This window comes from Azolla caroliniana, unplaced genomic scaffold (assembly GCF_043228905.1).
Source record: "Azolla caroliniana isolate FFs.n. ecotype wild unplaced genomic scaffold, voAzoCaro1.0.p SCAF_16, whole genome shotgun sequence".
In the NCBI taxonomy this organism is placed as follows: domain Eukaryota; kingdom Viridiplantae; phylum Streptophyta; class Polypodiopsida; order Salviniales; family Salviniaceae; genus Azolla; species Azolla caroliniana.
This window is the reverse complement of record NW_028230451.1, coordinates 7,167,918-7,188,107: the sequence shown is the minus strand read 5'-3', so window position 1 is coordinate 7,188,107 and position 20,190 is coordinate 7,167,918. Positions and strand designations below refer to the sequence as shown.

The following is a 20,190-nucleotide window of genomic DNA, read 5'->3' as shown; positions in this document are numbered from 1 at the left end:
TGAGAGAAGAAAGAAAGAAGAAAGATATATTAACGTCTTTTAAGAGGCCAAAATGGCATATAAGACCAATCAAAAGATTACATCTTAAGTGTTGTCTCGTCTTTGAGAACAAATCAAAATAGAATAAGTATTACTCAGACGAGGGAATCTGGTTTTCGGCACATGTGAGATTCTCAAGTTAGATATATTGTAATTTTAGTCTTCGAAAGATCTCTAGCATAGGTTGATCCAGAATGGAGAGGTCTCCGAAGCGAGAGAAGCTGAGAAAAACGACCCCCAATGTGGGTGTATCCCCAAACAACGTTTCCAAGAGACAAGTCAAAGATAATTTGAGAATGTCCCAACAAGAAAGTGTGTCTTCTTTTCTATCTTTTCTTTCTTGCTTTATTTCTTCCTGCTGCACTGGATGAAGCAGTAAAATCATCAAGTTGAATGACATGGTGCCATACAGAGGCTAAAGGCTAAAGGCTAAAGTCGCAGTATAATATGCATATAGGCCATGCTAAATTGAAAATTTGTACATTATAATCACAATAGAGTTGTTGCCAAGCCTTCTGTTGCTGGCATAAGTGGGAACAGACAGCTATGTTGACATGACAACTATATTAATCAAGTTAGCCTAGAGGCTGCCATATCCAGTTGTGATCAACCTCATGCCTCAGCAATTATCCTTGCTTTAAGTGAATGCATATTTCAAAATCATTTTATAAGTTGCATTCATTGTTCCACTTTCCATCCCATTTCCCCTCTACTTCTGCTGCACCCGCTTCCCCTCAAGCCTCATCTCTTAATAATAGGACATCCGCGTTCGTGTTCTGTTCATCCCTGAAATGCATCTTGTATGGTTATGTTCTAAACCATAGCACAACTAGCCTTTGGAGAGTGCAACCAAGTCCTCATATTTTATTAACTCACGTAAATGAAATTTGTATCAAGTTATCTATGATGACACATGCATACAGATACAGATGCATGTACACATGTACACACTGTAGTTTTAGCATATTATAATGGTGGGAAACGTCAAAATTATGTAAAAGCCCACAAAAGTAATTACAATCATGTGGCTCAATGTAGTGGTATAATCTAACTACAAAATATTGAAGAAAGAAAGAAAGATGTATTAACATCTTTTAAGAGGCCAAGATGTCCTATGAGACTGAATGAGAGATTACAGCTTAAAATTTTGTCTCTTCTTTGAGAACAACCAACCAAAACACAATTAACAATTGGCAATCATTCTGTTTGGTTGGGTTGGGTTAGAGAGTGTCAAACTCAAACCGTTCAAAAAAATTGAAACTTAAAGTTAATTGGACCGAACCACAAAACTGTTCCAACCGAACCATTACAAAAAAATCAAGCTCAACCCAAACTGTTTCAGAGATTTTCAAAACATTAAACTGTTAAAACCACAGTTTCACGGTTCAGTTTCAGTTTTCAAGATAGGTCAAAATTAAAAAGTTCAAATTTTAATTTTTTGGAATTTAAAGATTTTTCTTAAAATATCAAAATTAGGCTTAAAAATAAAAAGGTTGTTCAAACAAAATATTCAAGAAAATAATTAAGTGTCAACCCTAAATCATCAAACCGTTTAAACCGGAAACCGTTAAGCCAATAAAGGCTCAAACCGAACCGTTGATCCCCCAAACCGAATCCAAAATGTTTACAAAAACCAGAACCTGAACTGAACTAACCTAACCGTTTCCAATTGCTAAAAATAATATAGGAAGAGTCTCACTAGTTGCACACTATGATTCTGAACTTAGAAAGATTGAAACTTCTGCCTTCAAAAGATTTCCAGCACAGATACATTCCTGATGCCTTCTGAAGCATAGTAGCTATGGGCCTAGCTACATCTCAAACCAAACTGAACCATTAAGCCATGATTTAACGGTTTATCAGTTCTAATATAATTAAACAGTTTGTTTTGGTTCAATTATTATTGAACGGTTTGGTTCTAAAACTCGGGTTTACTGGTTTATAGGTTTAAGAGGTTTGGTTTATTGGTTTTTGGTTAACTTTTTTATTTCCTTAATGGTTTAATTAATGTTTTTTGTTTATTGATTTCATTAATTTAAATAAAATGTTTATATAATTTAATGGTTTAATTAATGTTTTTTAATGATTTAATTAATTTAACTTAAATGCTTATTTAATTTAATGTATTTTTACTTATTTAATTTTTTTATTAGTTTGACTTAAATGGTTAGGTTTAAATTTTTTATTAAATGGTTGGGTTTGGTTTCTACTTTTCCCTAAACGGTTAAATGGTTTGGTTTACCTTTTCCTAAATGGTTTACTTTAAGTGGCTTGAGAGCTCATAAACAGTTTGGTTTGGTTTGGTTTTTGTTTTTTATAAATGGTTTGGTTTTAAGATAAAGAAATCGAACGAAACCGGGCCCATAGTTAAAGCATAGCATGAACTAGGAAAAATAAAGAAATGTGAATTTGCCCAAAAACCTGTACTGCTTGTTGATTCTGCGAAGGATAACTCATCTATGCAATAACAATATTCGAGAAGCATGCAATGGATGCGAGATAGATTTTTTTTCCTCTCAAAATTTTCAGATTACAACATCGTATCATTACATTCCTCTAGATAGTAAATATCTCAAAAGAAACTGATATAAGATAGATACAACTTGCAACACGGAGTACATTATTCGACATTAATGTCAAACAATTCACTTGGAATAAGCCAAAGCCTGTGAAATCACCTTAAAAGTGTCATCTGGTAAGTACATGTTCACTCTCACACTCTCCATCTTCTACATAAGGGAAATTAAAACTGAAGTCAGCATCAGACACCTGAATAAAGCTGAATTTAGAGTCAGAAAACTGAAGTTTGTTATATGACACATCACCAGAAAGGCTTGCTTCCATGATAGAGTTAATTATGGTTGAAATACACAAATGTTGATCCTTCAAGTATCATCTTGTCATGTAGGTATTAGATCTATATTAGATGGAATACTATTTCAATCATGATATCATTTAGTAGATCTATATTATATGGAGTACTAGTTCAATCATTTTTCTTGTGATTACCTGGGACATAATGTTTTGTTATCACACAAATGTATCATCTTGCAGATTCAAGCCATCCATAATGAATACATAAGTCAACACATACAGTACCATCTCACCAATTATATGGCAAATACATATCCATATGGAAATATAGAAAACATTCAGTTCGAGCACCTCAGAAACCTCATAAAAATCCTAGTGCTACTGAGTAGTTGAATTAAAATGCCATCTATGCTGAACGAGCTTTTTCACAGACATTTTGAAAATTTACCTCTACAGCATTAATTTCCACATGCAATGGTGGAATGCGCCTTGCACCTGCTTGTGCAAGCTTATGCAACCTTGTTAAACAATACTCAGCAGCCTTTGACGGGTTAGACATCCCTTCTTCTTGATAGCTCATTGTGTCACCTGCCCATTCACCAGCGAAGTGCCCAGCAACCTATCACATATATTTCCTTATTCAATACTCATCATTGCAAAAGTATAATAAACCCTATTGGCCCTATCCTAAAAATGGAAAGAGTTATTCCCCAGCATATAATAATTTATTGTTTAAACTTTATCACCTCTATACTGCTTTTCTAAAGACTGGTACCCAGTCACTTTTGTTATCCACAAATCAAGGCCATTATCATCCAAATCCTCCACATCATCAAGACAACAAGCACGTATAGTCACCCACACTTCCACAAACATGGTCACCAGGAGTGGGGTATCAACTTCGACCTCCACGAAGACCCCACCTACAGCAAAAATTGGCTTATGAATGCCAGTCCATATCCTCCCAATGCACCACCCAACATAACTTTGAGTCAATTGCTGATATGCAGTTCATCCCAGCTTCTAATGCATTCAGCCGTATGCCCAGTTCACATTTCATGAGACAATCCAACATTCAATGGTATTGCCTCCTCCACCTTCCCCCACCCGACACCCTCAACTCAGACCTCAGCGATTCAACTTTGTGAATGGTTGTACCCAGGATTTTGCACTCATTAAGCCAGGGGAATGTTAACCATTTCTGTGCACCTAGACATCAGTCAAAAGAGAAGGAACAAGTGTCATGCACAGGAAAGAGGCAAAGGAAGAGAAGACTAATGAGAGAACCTGAAAAGGCTCAAACATTGCAAAAACAATAAAAGATACTTTTTATAAGTCTTTCACACTTCTTATTCATTTTTAGAGAACTTGTACTAGAGCTTAAACCTTTTCTAATCTCTATCTCCTTATGAGCTATAATTTTAATCTTAATCTGCCGATCTAATATAAGGCCCACACTAATGCTTCTATCTCAAGTTTTTGCATTGGTTGTAACTTATCGGTGGAGGCTGCTTAAACCATTGTCAGTGCTTTATTTCTTGCCTTTCATATCTTTTCCTTATGAATAGCATTAAGTGTCTTAATCGTTAAGGTTCAAGTAGTTAAGAGCGGTCGAGTAGGTCTTAGCCAGTTCGTGCATATTGAGGTACTAGGTTTAGGCCTTTCTTGCTCATTCTCCAATGTTTTCTTGCAGTTTTAGGAGTGGTTTGACATTCCCCTCTTACTCATCTCGCCAACAATTGAGTAAATGTCCAAACCCCCGTAGATCTTGATTCTAGGATAGTTACAACTAGCTAGGAAAGTTGTACACATATATCTATTCTATTTATACTAAAAACTAACCGAAAAAAATAGTTAATATTTATATAAAATCTTAGAGTCCACCGTTAGAGGTAGTAAGCCATACACCTGAAAGTGTAAATTGTTTAAGACTGAGATATCTCCTTCAATGTTGTTTGCGATCTAACTACTTTCACAAGGGACATCAGCTTGTTTAACCAAATACTAAAGTTCATTCACTGACATTGAACAATAACCTAATTTCTTAGAACGTTTTTCAAGTAACTGCTACAAGAATCTAGAATGATGTTGGTTTTACCGGGTTCAAATCTAAATAAAACATTCTAGAAATCAGACACGAGATTGTTGGAGAATTTATCAAAGTAATATGGAAATAATTAGCAAACAAAAAGGAAAATGAATACTATCGTATTGAAAACCATAGATAAGTTTAAACAAATAAGCAAAGGATAGAGTTTAAGATTCCATAGTGAGAAATGATGTAATCATGTGAAATGGAATAACCAAATGGTGATTAAAAGCATTGTTCTCAACAATTAACGGAAATGAACATTTTATTGATTAAATTGGAAAACGAAAAGTAGCCAGTGAGGTAGCAGAACGGAAAGTTAATTAGTGAGCATTTAGTTAAGAAAAATCTTTGAAGAAGCAAAAGCCAAATTATAAGGATCACGAAATAGAAGGACGAAAATGCATCTCCAAAAGAGGAACAGAAGTAATGCAGTTAGCCAAACATGAATACCTGCTCCAAATGTGCCTCCAAAAAAGGGCGGAAAGTTGAAGAAGGCGCGAAGGTACCAACACACAATGCCATTGCTTGCCATCCTCTACTGTTACTCCATCTATATGCAAAAGTATGAATACATTTAAATTTATTTTATATGCATGATATGTTGCTAAGAAAACAATCCCTTAATCTCCATGAGCCAAATCACGTTCTAGAAAAAAAACACAAAAATAATCTAGGTTTTAATATTATGTAACTTTTGGGTCTTTTGAGTTTGTTCTCTGAAGTACCTGCTCGGATTAGCTGTGGTCTGCTTACATATTTGAATACATTTAAATTTATTTTATATGCATGATCTGTTGCTAAGAAAACAATCCCTTAATCTCCATGAGCCAAATCACGTTCTAGAAAAAAAACACAAAAATAATCTAGGTTTTAATATTATGTAACTTTTGGGTCTTTTGAGTTTGTTCTCTGAAGTACCTGCTCGGATTAGCTGTGGTCTGCTTACATATTTGACAGAAAATTTCATCTCTAAGATCAGAACATGTTATACCCAGCATTAGTATTTGCTGTATATGATAAATGACATCTTGCACAGTTGGGATATCCCCCATGTATGCTAAAAGATCTGTATCAAATAAATTTACATAAAAGAAATTTTATGCATTTCAGAACCATTTCTAAAAGCATAATTAATGTTGTCTTCAATTTTAGCTTTTTCCTGTTAACAGCTTTTCTGAAATAATGATGTTTAATTGACATTATCTGAAAGATACTCACGGCCTAAAAGCACTTTGTCTTTAGCCACTAGATTAGGAGCCCCAATTAAATCCTCAAACTTAAAAAATTTTAAAACTACTACAACCCTCAGCGTAGAGGATCAATCACATTGCTCATTTGGACCCACAATATCCAAGCAAGCTCTAGACTGGTATGTAATCCTCTTCCTTGGCTACCAACACACTCTATTTTTTTAAGCCCTACAACAGTTTCCATGAATGAATAGTATCTGTTTCATGCAACTATAAATATCACCAATGGTGTCAGATATGTAAATGGCCACATCATATCAGCTTATCCAAGTGGATAAATTTAGTTACATCACATTGAATTTCTAAGTATCCTACATTCTTGCTCGGACTACAATTCCCAACTGTAGAGGAACTATTGGGTATGGCATTATAGAGTTCTAATAATAATCCACAATCCCCATCACAATTCAAAATTCCTAAGGTTTGAAATATGTCAACATCCTTTTCTCCAAATATTCTATTATGAGATTTCTTCTATTGATTATCATATTATGGATTGCTTCTATTGATTATCATATTGTGAGACTGATTCTATTGATCATCATTTCTAATTTCCATTTCAAGAACAGGCTGGGAAACACATCCTTAGAATACACATGAGCAATTTTGAACCAAGAGAAAGATTCATAACCTGCCAACTAATTGAGTCATGGCTCCTAAGTGATGATACTAGAACCTGCAACCCCAGTTTTAGTCCTAAAATTCACTTTCTAAGCTCCTATGATACTATGCATCTTTTGATACAGGCTATGTCTTCTATGTAATAATAAGTGTATCATTGAGTGTCTGAAGAGAACTAAATGAACTGCTAGATCAAGAAATATTCCTCTACAAAGTAATTATTGTGCATGTTCTTTGATGTGGCCTTCTGAAGAAGTTTGGCATCTGCCTTTGTACAGGCCACTTCTGAGACTCTTTAAATCCACAAAAAATAACCCCAAACAACTCTTATCATAGAAGCCCATTAACTGACAGATTTTTATTCCAAACAGGAAATTGATGGGTTTTCCTATAATTCCCTAATCCAGTGGCTTCGTGGACTGTTCCATTGTGTTTTTCAACAATTTTGAATAATCATTCTTAGCCAATGAATCTCATCTTTTCAAGGGAATTATTTTCATAAGCCTAATGATATCCTAAAACTGAACATAATAACAGAGCTTCAGCAGCTTGTTTCATTCTTTCTTTCAGTCAAATGTGATTTACATATAAGAAAAATGCAATTTTATCACTAATGACTTTAAATACCATGCATAAAAACATTTATTTGTGATTATCATGTTTTAAGTATTCATGGGTTGGGGTGGGCATTAGTCCCTCCCCCACATCATCATCATTGAAAACTTGAAATTGGATAACTTTTTTTTATGAATGAGAGAAAATAAGCATGGTCATTCATACGCGTAAAAGCAAAAACAGCATATTGTTTGTGAGGTGCCGCTGCCAATCTTTGTAGCAATGGTTGTGTAAGTAGATCCTGTAATAAAAGCAAATAATTCTGCCATATTAATATATTGCTATCTTTCGATTCTGAACATTCAATTTCTCAAATTTCTTGCCTTCGAGAATCTGATAAGATCCTGGATGGCCACTGTTTTCCAGATAATAGGCCAAATACCAGCACTTGGCTCAACAAAATGTGCCTTTGCAAAACCTTCATAGGAGAGCTCAGATGCACCAAATGGTACTTTTATAAAGGACCTAGAGCTGCCGAATCCTCTTTTAAAGCTTCCCATAGTTCCTTCCAAGTTAATGAAACTCCTACAACAGACATGTTGTGATAAGAATTTCCACCAAGTCTTCAGGCACAAAAGATTAGGATCAGCTACTACATTAAAATTTGACGCATCATAGACTAGGATGTAAATATGATATCAATTAATATTTTCTAGAGTCCACATGATATCAACCAATCTTTTCCTAGACAGAGAATCCTCGAGAAAGTCAACCATAGGCAGCCTTCCATCAGAAGAACTAGAGCCCTGTAAATGTTAGTCCTAGGTATCGTGGGGCTGTGCATATGCAACCTTTTATTCTCACACAAAGAAATCTGGTTTTCATCGCATTGCCCATGCTTGAGTGGTCTTAAGCATCATCACTTTAGTTTTATCAAGGCTCAGCAAAAAATCCGTCCTCACAAAATGGCTTCAAAGCATCGAGATGTCTTTGTAATTCCCCCAGCGAGTCAGAAATGAGCACAAAGTCATCAGCATATAGTGATATCAGTGCGGCTATCTGCACCAAGCATGCTCCCTCACTACTCAATCTTTCTATGTAATTTGATCCTTCATCAATATAAGGAAGAAACAGAGTGGGTGATAGTGGGAATTCTTGTTTCACTCCAATCATCCTAGCCACAACCCTGACAACCCATTAGAATCACGTCACTTTTCTTAACACTTGATTCTTATTTAGCCAAATATGATATCTTCTTCTTACTCAAAAGCCATTGGAAGGTTGCTCTTACTCATCTATATGTAATAAATCCCTACATATATACCTACACACTGGGTTAGAATAATAGAAACCTATATCGTATCCTTATTCAACATTATAAGATTATTGTGCGCAATGCCAAAAAAATTAAAATTGGTCAAGTGCATGGAAAGGATTTGTAAAGAATCTAACTCTAGTAGAGTTGAGAATTCAGAAGCGTAGTGTGTGTGTGTGTGTGAGAGAGAGAGAGAGTGAGTGTATAAGCAAGAGAAGGAATTACAGAGAATAACCAGAAAAATAAGAAAACATACAGTAGGGGGATGACAGCTTATGCACTTGAGAGAGCGATATTAATTAACTAAAGATCATTAACAAAACAAAATGGGCAAAGGGGGTTTTATATACAAGTCCTCAAGGGACTGCCATATTAAATGTGTTGGTGGAATCTAACCAAGATATCCACTTGAGTACGATTTTGTCATAAGAATATCTAATATTCTTTGACCACATTAACGCTCGACAACTACAAGGATTACAATAAAGTGTGCTCACACACACTCGACAACTACACCGAGTACAATAAAGTGTGCTCACACACTTTTTCACACATCGTCCTTTTCTTCATAAGCACATGTTCACACAAGTTGAGCTTGATTCTCAACATGATTGAATACTGAAATTAGACAGATTTGCTTCATTTCCCAGCTGGGAATGAGCATTCTCAGCAACTATATTGTACACCTATAACATTGACAACATTAAGCACTGCATTTCAGTTATTTTATCACCTTCAAATTTCTTTGACATTTGGACATGGATCACATGTGACATTGTGGTTCAGATTCATTACACGGCCTGAATCAGTTTGTACAAGAATTAATAAATAAGATTATGCACTATCCTGCCTATGCAAGAACAATTCATTACATGGCCTGCCTATCCTACAATATGCAAGTATCTTACTTTGGGGACAGAATTCTAATTTCTACAAAATGCAAGTACTTTAAATAGTGTTGAAGTACATACTACACACCATTGACTCAAACATACACTAGAAACCTATGAATGCAGTGTATGAACTTGCATGCTGATACAGCTACTCTGTAAACACAATTAAATAGAGCATTACGACTAGCTATGGGGCCTGGTCCAGCTCAAACTGAACTGAACCGTTAAGTCATGGTTTAACGGTTTATCAGTTCAAATATGGTTAAATGGTTTGGTTTCAATAGTTTGGTTTGAGTTCAGTTTGTTTCTAAAACTCAGGTTCATGAGTTTATCCATTTAAGTGGCTCAGTTTTTAATTAACTTTTTTTGTTTGCCTAATGGTTTTTTCATTTCTAATGATTTACTTAATTTAATCATTTTGGCGGTAGATGCTTTTTTGTTTAATTAATTTGAGCTAAATGGTTTGGTTTAGACTTGTGATAAAATGATTCGATTTGGTTTGAACTTTTCCTTAAACGCTTTGGTTTGGTTTTTGTTGCGTTTGGTTTCAACATTTCCTTAAACAGTTTGGTTTGATTTTTGTTACATATAAATGGTTCAGTTTGATTCGCTTTGGTTTCAAGGCCAAGAAACCAAATAAAACCGAAACTGAAGCAGGCTCATACCTAATTACGACCTCTACACTTAATTAAGTGCAAGCCTGTCAATTTCATCAGCAAATCTAGTATATCTTCAATTCTTACTTTGATTGGAGTTTATGCTCCGATTGATTGTCACATTCACCTCCACTTGGTCCATCATTATCCTGCAAAAGCCCAACGAGAAGAATACTTACATGCAACATGTTTAATACCGTCTATGGGATTCTATAAATTTAAAGATGCAAGAATACGATTTTAAACCAAAATAAGTTTGCACTCCCTAACATTGGTCTAGCGAGTTTGTAAGGTTGTTCTAATACAATATAGAGACATCTGCCGCTTATGTACAGCACATAATTGCCCATTAACATCGGTGTAGCTGAAATATAGTCAAAAACAACAAATTGCGAAAATGACTAGAGTATTCTAGTACGTAATATGCATTTTTTAATGATATCTATACTCCAGGTCATTTATCCCAAGTCCCAAAAGGGGAAACCCCCAAAACCTACATGCCTTTCCACATCATTACATTTACATAATTGCTCAATGACCAAAAAGTCTAGTACTTTCTTCCTCAATGTTAAATATCAGCGAGGTTCCAATAATAGGAAGTTTCAACAACTTAATTGCCAAGCTATACTCAGGTTATGGTGGCAAAAGCCATATATTTATAGAATCAAGATCATACCTCGAAATCTTGGCCACTGGCATCATCTTCTTGTCTTTCTTCGAGGGATCCATCAAGATCTTCCTCATCATAAATTTCACCAGCAGATGCTGCTGAAGGTAGATATTCAATATCCTCTTCTTCCTCCATTCCTTCATCATCATTACCATCTGATTCCATCTCAAAGGCTGTTTCAAAATGCCCCTTTGCAAATGATGAAGAATGCATTGACTCTTGATTCTGCAGTTATTAGGCCTCAAAAACAATGAATACGCTAAACTCAAAATGTTGAGACAAAAGGAAAGCAAGGCAGGAAAAAAGTGTGTAAAATCAAGATTTAAAGATGATGATTGGAACAGTACGATATAAGCAGAAATAGCAAAGCATAAGCTATTTGTGCATCACAAAATTATGCAAGGACAAGGAAATGATAGGCAGCATTTAGCCAGAATTTCTTCTTTGTTGGCATTTCAATGATCATGCCATGGCAAAGATGGAGACACATCTTTAAAAAGGCATAAGAAAAGGAAGGGGGAATAGGGGTGAGGTAAATCTGCTGTGAAAATGATGGTTTTCTAATCTCTCCATGGCATTGTTACAAATGATACTAATGGCCAGTGCTGGAAACCAAATGTGTGAGAGGGAAGCCAGGGCCAAAATATCAGTGAACAGTATATCCTTAAGAACCAAATGATGGTTTTCTAATCTCTCCATGGCATTGTTACAAATGATACTAATGGCCAGTGCTGGAAACCAAATGTGTGTGAGGGAAACGAGGGCCAAAATATCAGTGAACAGTATATCCTTAAGAAGTTTACCAGTAAATCCAGGAAATATGAGATCCAATGTTGTGGAGAGCGCATACACAACTTAAAGGCTTTCACAAAGTTCCACTTCACCTGATTGTAAGGTGTTAATTTCTTTTAAGAGGCCAAAATGCCCTATAAGACCAAACAAGAGATTACATCGTAAGTGCCATCTCGTCTTTGCGAACAACAAATCGAAATAAATAAATGTTACTAAGTAAATAAGTAAATAAGATAAAAAGAGACTAAAGAATCTTGTTATCGTCACATATAAGATTCTCAAGTCAAATATATTGTAATTTTTTCTTTGAAATATCTCTAGCATAAGTTGCTCCAGAATGGAGAGGTCTCCAAAGTGAGGCAAGCACCTACAATGGCAAGAGATAATGGCCTTTAACTGTCAAGGACAAGGGTGGTGAGATCATGGTCCATGGGGCCAAGGCCCATGTGCGTGACAAATTGTTATTGCCTGATCTATCGTATCCCCTTTGTTATGTCCTGGTCAAGAGCCCATTTGAGTAGCCCTGGATTGACAAGTAACATGAGCAGGAGTCATGGGGCTAAAGAAAGTTGTGATTGTTCTTTGTTGATTGTGTGGCTGTAAAGTTGTCCATCAGCAACTTTTCCCTATGGTTCCTCAGTTCTAGCAAGAAAAGCCACAAGCATCATTGGTCCTCATATTCCATTACCTTGGGTTGTGGGCCAAAGCCTTGTTTAAAGAGGCAATGGTATCTCCCTCTTATTTCATAAAAAATACTACAGTGCCAACCATAGTGTTCTTCAGATTCCACTCTCTAATGACAGAATTGATCAATTCTTTCGTTTAGAGGTATTCGTGCATATCTGCCTACCTCAATCTCTAACTGATGTGATGAAGTTCACAGTTGCCTTATCACACTGCACATCCCATAGGATAGATGTAAAGAAGAAAGAAAGATATATTAACGTCTTTTAAGAGGCCAAAATGGCCTATAAGACCAAATAAGAGATTACATCTCGAGTGTTGTCTCGTCTTTGAGAACAAATCAAAATAAAACAAATACTACACAGTAAATATAAAAGTAAATAAGATGAAAAGAGAAGAAACGAGGGAATCTGGTTTTTGGCACATGTGAGATCCTCAAGTTAGGTATAGTGTAGCTTTTGTCTTCAAAAGATCTCTAGCATAGGTCAATCCAGAATGGAAATGTCTCCGAAGCGAGGGAAGCACCTATGATGGCGGGAGATAATGGCTTTTATCTGTCGATGACAAGGGTGTCGAGGTCGTGGTCCATGGGGGCGGGGCCTACGTGCACGGCAAATTACTATTGCCCATTCAATTGTAACCCCTTTGTTATGTCCTGGTCTGGAGCTCATTTGTGTATCCCATGATGGACTTGTAGGATTAGTAGGAGTGCTTGTTCTTTGTGGATGAGCTTGTGTGGCTGTATTCTTCAACAACTTTTCCCAATGTCTCTTGAGCTCTAGCAAGAAAAGTCCTAGGCGTCGTTGGTCCTCATATTCCATTACCTTGTGTAGTGGGCCAAAGCCTTGTTTAAAGAGGCAATGGTATCTCCCTCTGATTTCATAAAAGATACTACAATGACAAACATAGTGTTCTTCAGATTCCACTCCTTGATGACACAATTGACAAATTCCTCAGAAAGAAAGAAATATAAGACCAAACAAGAGATTACATCTTAAATGTTGTCTCGTCTTTGATAACAACAAATCACAATAGAATAAATATTACTCAGTAAATATAAAAGTAAATAAGATAAAAAAAGAGACGAAAGAATCTGGTTTTCAGCGCATGTGAGGTTCTCAAGTTAGATATATTATAACTTTTATCTTCAGAAGATCTCTAGCATAGGTCAATCCAGAGGAAAGCCAATTTTGTATTATCCTTAAAAGAATTCATCTTGCTTATGAACAATCTATCTAGAGAAATCAAGCTTCTCACGCGAAGGCAACGAGAAGTACAATCAAGAGAATTACAGATCTTGCGTTTTCCACAAAATGCAGCTTATACTACATCTACTATGGTTTTTAACAAAATCCGGATTAGAAGAGAAGTCATCCAATAGTCCTTAACATGGTGATTGTAAAATCAGCATCAAAATACATAATTGAAATACTCAATTCTTTGTACTTAAAGGCATTGTTTAGTTCTGATTTTAACAAGATTGGAGTTCCTTTTTCAAATCATGTGAACTGGAGAAAAGAAAGACAAGAAAAATAAAATACAAATTCTACTATTACTGCTGATCAAACATAGCATTAACATTTTAAAGAGGCTTCCTGACTAACTGACTTACAAGCATCAAGGTCTACTGCCTGATCCACAGCAATCGATTTTTCAATAAGGTAATGTTTGATAATGATGCATATCTTAATGGTTCGTTTTTCAAAAATTCAACTCAAACAAGAAAAACCTTAAAAAGCAATGCAATACGCAGTTTATATTTAAAATCCACAAAAAAATTTGTCACCTAACAAATCATAGTAGGCGCCAAACTTTGTATACCTCATCAAGATTAGTGTCATTTAACTTGTGCTGGCGTTTGACTCCAGGAGTTCTATCAGCATATTCTTCATTAGAAATTTTATCACCTGGGCCTTCATGTGATGGAGCACCATATTCCAACTCCATATATGTCTGCATATCCTCATTATTCTCTTCTTCAAGAACTTGATCATTAGATTTCGCAGCTGAATCTATAAAGGAAAAATCTTTAGGATGAATTTCCCCTTGATCATGCTCATGTCTTACGTTTTTCTGAAATGATTTCCTTCCTAATGCTAAAAAATCTGTTCCATCAGATCTTTGTGGTATACTCTGCAAATTGGTCTTGCTTGTTTCTAGCTCAAATTCCTGTTTTGAGGACACTCTGGAAAATGATGGAGAATACATTAACTCTTGACTCTGAAGTTTTGTCAAATCATTCTCCGTGTTGTTGATGCTCAACCTAGAAAAAAGCCTCAATGATGAACGACGTTGATTAGTTATGTCAGGGATCACTGTTCTTTGATCAACACCCTCATCTGTTGGTGAAATGCTCTTTCGAAAAGAATTCCTAGATGTTGGATAAATAAAATCTTGCACCAAACTTTTACGCTCACTCCCAAAGGGTGTAGAGATTTCATTTGGTAATACTTCACTCTGTTGTTCCCCAACTTTGGATTCGTCTACATCCTGTGACTTATTATCATCCACAATATCAGCTAAGCTTTTGGCTGTTTCCAGTACATTTACTCAACATTACCCACAACATTCATAGACATTGACACAACTACCTAAATATGTATCCTGTCCTCACTAAAGTGAAGCTGCTTATTTTTCCATGTGCGATCACAGTATCTTCTATACATCGAATATCTGTGGCAGCAAAGGACAATAAGATAGGTACTACTACCCATCTTCCTTCATTAGGTTACAAATTAATGAATGTCGAAACTGTCACTGTAACAGCGTCAAATTACACTATAACTATATTAGGGCTTAGTTCAACGCCACTTCAGTTGATTCTTTATTATAGTTCTATATTGCAGGTTATATACTTTGACAATAGAAGAATAGCCCATCAAAGAGGATTGAAAAAAGTAATGCAATATGCAAACCAAAAAACTTTAATATAACAGGGGGATATTGGTATTCAGAATTCATTTGAAACCTATTCCATTCTTTCTATACTCCAGCATTACAAAGTATCCAGACCCCTTGTAATGCATTCCAAAATAACAAAAGAAACCTCGTTTGCTTCAAAAATGTGTGATTTGAGCTTCCACCAAATTTGGTTTTCTCTCAAGTAATAAGAGAATTACTGACTTCTCAAGTAAAGAAACACTATATTCAACTTTGACAAGGACCAAGGTTACCTAAGAGAGAATTCTTCGAAAAGTGAAAAACAACTGGCTATCACATGCAGAAATGCCTGAGGATAACTATAATAGAAAAAGGTATTCTCATTCAGTTGGGATTTTTTTCCATGTTCTGCTCCATTATCTTCAGGGATTATTTACTCTAAAAGGAGTGCACAGTTATGTGTTCTATTTCTCATGTGACTAGCTTGAGATGAAGCACAAAGTCATGAAACCTGACACAAAAAAAACAAATACCAACACAACGGAATGTATACCTCAAGTCGTAGGTCACGGGATTCATCCTGGTGCTTTTCTGGAGATCCATCAGTATATTGTTGATTGTATTCCTTCCTATCTTCATTTAGAAAAGATCCCCGTTCCATATAAACCTGCATTTCTCCTTGATCCTCTCCTTCAAAGCTGTGACGAGATGACAGTAAATCTGAGGTTGTGTATAAAGGTACTTCATTCTCCACCTCTTTGTAGTCATCCCCATTTGTTAAATTCTGCTGAAATGACAACCGCCCTAGGGATAATGAATATATTGACTCTTCGTCATCTTGACCAAATTCAGTGGCTTCAGTGTTACTATTGTATGATTCACGTCTGAGAGTTTCAAGAGACTGTCTAGATGTTTGACTTAAAGTTTTACTATCACTCTTGTCAAAAACTGATGAGTCAGGATGGATGAACTCTTTTTGTCCTAAGCTTTGATGATCAATCTCAAGTGATGAAACCCTTGGTGGTTTAGATTCTTGCTGGACGCTTAATCCTTGACTTTCCAGTGAGGAAGGTCTTGATGATAAACGAGGATAATTAGAATCTTGTCTTGCCAAGCTTTTTTTCCTGCTCATTTGAGAAGAATACCTGGGTTCTTGCTGCATCGAGCTTTGATGCTCAGTCTCCTGAGAAGATTTCCACATCAAGCTTTGTCGTCCACCCTCTTGTGAGGATCCCTGCATTGAGCTTTGACTTTCATTCTCGATATTGAATTGTCCCTCTAGAGAGGACCGTTGCATTAAGTTTGGATATCCACTGTCCTCATATGTTAGGTCTCTCATGCTCTGGCGTGCACTCTCCCGAGATGACTGCTGCCTAAAACTTTGGAGTCCACCCTCTGAAGAGACCAAGCTTTGACGTCCATTGTCCTGATATGATGAGGATGATGGTAACCTCAGGCTTTGACCTCCGCTCTCTGGAGAGACTAAGGATTGAGGTTCGTTCTCCTGATATGATGTCGGTTGCATCAAGCTTTGGCGTCCACTCATCTGGGATGGTCGCTGAATAACATTTTGAAACCCACTACCTGAAGAGAATCTCCGCATCATTCTTTCATCTCCATAATCCTGAGAAAATTGTTGCATCACGCTTTCATCTCCATTATTCTGAGAGAACTGCTCCATCAAAGTTTCATCTTCATTATCCAGAGAGGATCTTCGCACCACACTTTGGTATCCATTATCCGAAGAGAGATGTTGCATCAAGCTTTTGTCGCCATTATCCTGAGAGGATCGGTGCATCAAGCTTTGGTGTGCACCTTCCTCATAAGGTTTTTGCATCAAGCTTTGGCGTCCATTATCTAAAGAGAATCGTTGCTTCCAGCGTTCATCATCATCATCCTGAGAGGATCTCTGCATCAAGCTTTGGCGTGCACCATTCAGAGAGAACCTCTGCATCGCGCTTTCATCTCCATTCTCCTGGAATGGTCTTTGCATGATCAAACTTCCATCTCCATTTTCTTGAGATCCTCTCTGCCCCAAGCTTTGGTGCGCACTATTCAAAGAGAACCGCTGCATCAAGTTTTCATCTCCATTCTCCTGGAATGGTCTTTGCATTATCAAACTTCCTTCTCCATTATCTTGAGATCCTCTCTGCCCCAAGCTTTGGCGTGCACTATTCAAAGAGAACCGTTGCAACGAGCTTTCATCTCCATTCTCCTGGAATGGTCTTTGCATGATCAAACTTCCATCTCCATTATCTTGAGAGGATCTCTGCCCCAAGCTTTGATGTTCACTATTAAGAGAGAACCGCTGCATCAAGCTTTCATCTCCATTCTCTTGGGATGATCTTTGTATGATCAAACTTCCATCTCCATAATCTTGAGAGGATCTCTGCCCAAAGCTTTGGCGTGCACTATTCAGAGAGAACTGCTGCATGAAGCTTTCATCTCCTTTCTCCTGGGATGGTCTTTGCATGATCAAACTTCCATCTCCATTATCTTGAGAGGATCTCTGTCCCAAGTTTTGGCGTGCACTATTCAGAGAGAACCTCTGCGTCGAGCTTTCATCTCCAATCTCTTGGAATGGTCTTTGCATGATAAAATTTCCATCTCCATTATCTTGGGAGGATCTCTGCCCAAAGTTTTGGCGTGCACTATTCAAAGAGAACTGCTGCATCGGTCTTTCATCTCCATTCTCCTGGGATGGTCTTTGCATGATCAAACTTCCATCTCTATTATCTTGCGCGGATCTCTGTCCCACACTTTGGTGTGCCCTATTCAAAGAGAACCGCTGCATCAAGCTTTCATCTCCATTCTCCTGGGATGGTCTTTGCACAATCAAACTTTCATCTCTGTTATCTTGAGAGGATCTCGGCACACTCAAACTTCTACCTCTACTATCTTGAGAGGGCCTCTTCATGATCAAACTTCCATCTTCAATATCTTGAGAAGATCTATGTGCCAAACTTTGATGTGCACTATTCAAAGACAATCGTTGCATCAAGTTTTCACCTCCACTATCCTGAGAAGATCTCTGGATCAAACTTTGGCGTGCACTCTCCTGATGGGATTTGATTTGCTTTGAACTTTGACGTCCAATATCTGGAGAGGACTGCCTTGATGAGGAATTAGGATAAACATACTCTTGGACCACGCTTTTGCGTTCAATGCCAACTTTGGAGTACCTTGGAGATGAGTTACGGTTTACAGAGCCTTGCCGAGAAAACCTAGGGTCTTGCGACCTGTAAATTCCAGCATCAATGTCCTGAGATGAATCCATTACTAAAATTGACTACCTCTTGTAGAAAATCTCTCGGTACACCTATTAAAAAACAAAACTTTGCTGACCCACACTAGGTTCTTGCAATCAATAACTTCAAGGATTGTCTAAGATGGTCTTTTCTGAAATAGACAATTTCTTGCTAAAACACCCTTCAGATGACTCTTGATAAAAAGAAGTTTGCTTCGCCGCCCAAACTAGTCTCTTGATGCCAGTTACTTTAGTATCTTCCAAGAATAATTCCCTAAAATAGACAATCTCTTGCTGCAATATACAATACGTCCCTAATCCAGACAACCTTTTGCTAGTGCACTCTTCGAAGCTCCTTGATAAACACAACCTTGCTAAGCTTAACTTCGACTTTATGTCCTTCAACTGAGAGGATTGTTTTCCTGAGACGCATTCAATGCAAACACACTATGTCTTACTGAAATGCTCTAAGAATCTGTGCCAAACTAGTCTCTTCCTGACTGTGGGTTCAAGAATCTTATAGGATTGTCTTGCTGAGATGAAGCCTGCATTGTTCCAAACTATGAACTTTATGGATCTTCTTCCTGAGAGTAATCCATAACTAAGACAGGGAGAATATTTCAGAAAAAAAATATGCGCTACGGGAGCCTCTTTGAGCTAAGAGTTAAACCTATATAGAATCAAACCGTTTCCATAACCTGCAGAAACATAATACCCGTGGTTACATGGGGCGGTTCCGCGCAGTCTATTATGGTAGGATTCCTGGAATAGAAGAGGTTTTCTTTCTTTCTTTTGCTGGCAATCAGGAGGCTTCGCGTGGCTGTCGTGAATTGTTATGGCTCCTCCATTCCTGGAAACAGGAGGCTTCGTTTGGCTGGCATGGAGCCATCCCTCTTTTCTTCCCTGTTCATGGTCCTGGTCCTGGCCATGGCCATGGCCCTGCTCCTCTGCTACTGCTACGGCTTCCTGCTCTGTCTGTCTGTTGGCGGAGATACCATAACTGCTCACTGGTTTCTGAAATTCGTGATTATGCCCCTCCTGAGTCCTCTCTGTGTTCTGGCTGCGGCTTTTGGTTTTCCCTAAATTCCCACTCGATACCCCCAACCCCCCCCCCACACGTGTCTTTCTTATGACCCAGAAGAGCCTATAGAATAGTGTGTTCTTATGCCCTAGAAGAGCCCTATAGAATCGTGTGTTCTTATATACCCCATAGGAGCCTATAGAATGAGGTGTTCTTATGCCCCATAAGAGTCTATAGCATGGGGTGTTCTTATGCCAGAGAAGAGTCTGTTCTTACGCCCCATAAGAGCCAATCGAATGAGGTGTTCTTATGCCCCCAGAAGAATCTATAGCCTGGGGTGTTCTTATGACCCAAAAGAGCCTGTAGAATGGGGTGTTCTTATGCCCCATAAGAGTCTATAGCATGGGGTGTTCTTATGCCCCATAAGAGTCTGTTCTTACGCCCCATAAGAGCCTATAGAATGAGGTGTTCTTATGCCCCTGAATAATCTATAGCTTGGGGTGTTCTTATGACCTAGAAGATCTTATAGAATGGGGTGTTCTTATGCCCCATAAGAGCCTATAGCATGGGGTGTTCTTATGCCCCATAAGAGTCTATAGAATGGTGGAGGGTGGGAGATGTGGTTGATGCATGGCCCCTTCAACCTTTGTTAATGGAAAAT

General features: G+C 37.4%; 1 protein-coding gene and 1 long non-coding RNA gene across 7 annotated transcripts in view; both read right to left on the bottom strand.

Annotated features, from left to right (window-relative positions):
- Positions 1-19,083, bottom strand: part of LOC147853879 (uncharacterized) — a 32,724-nt gene extending 13,641 nt beyond the window's left edge. For 3 of the 6 annotated variants that reach the window (XR_015531212.1, XM_087332564.1, XM_087332563.1), the window contains exons 1-10: positions 15,815-19,082; positions 14,203-14,871; positions 10,912-11,130; positions 10,323-10,384; positions 7,755-7,956; positions 7,597-7,672; positions 5,864-6,011; positions 5,396-5,495; positions 3,302-3,472; positions 2,718-2,768 (exon numbers count right to left, since the gene is read on the bottom strand). Coding sequence is in view for 4 of the 6 variants with exons in the window: in XM_087332564.1 (XP_087188690.1) it covers positions 2,718-2,768; positions 3,302-3,472; positions 5,396-5,495; positions 5,864-6,011; positions 7,597-7,672; positions 7,755-7,956; positions 10,323-10,384; positions 10,912-11,130; positions 14,203-14,871; positions 15,815-18,538 (4,422 nt within the window). In the remaining 2 variants the exon portion in view is untranslated. Of the gene's footprint in view, positions 1-2,717; positions 2,769-3,301; positions 3,473-5,395; positions 5,496-5,863; positions 6,012-7,596; positions 7,673-7,754; positions 7,957-10,322; positions 10,385-10,911; positions 11,131-14,202; positions 14,872-15,814 lie in introns of all 6 variants that reach the window. The other 3 variants (XR_015531213.1, XM_087332561.1, XM_087332562.1) reach the window with 3 other exon arrangements.
- Positions 9,027-9,300, bottom strand: LOC147853880 (uncharacterized). The gene is made up of 2 exons (XR_015531208.1): positions 9,186-9,300; positions 9,027-9,146 (listed from the first exon to the last, which is right to left on the bottom strand). It is a non-coding gene; the product is annotated as an uncharacterized LOC147853880 (long non-coding RNA).
- Positions 19,084-20,190: the final 1,107 nt, after the last annotated feature.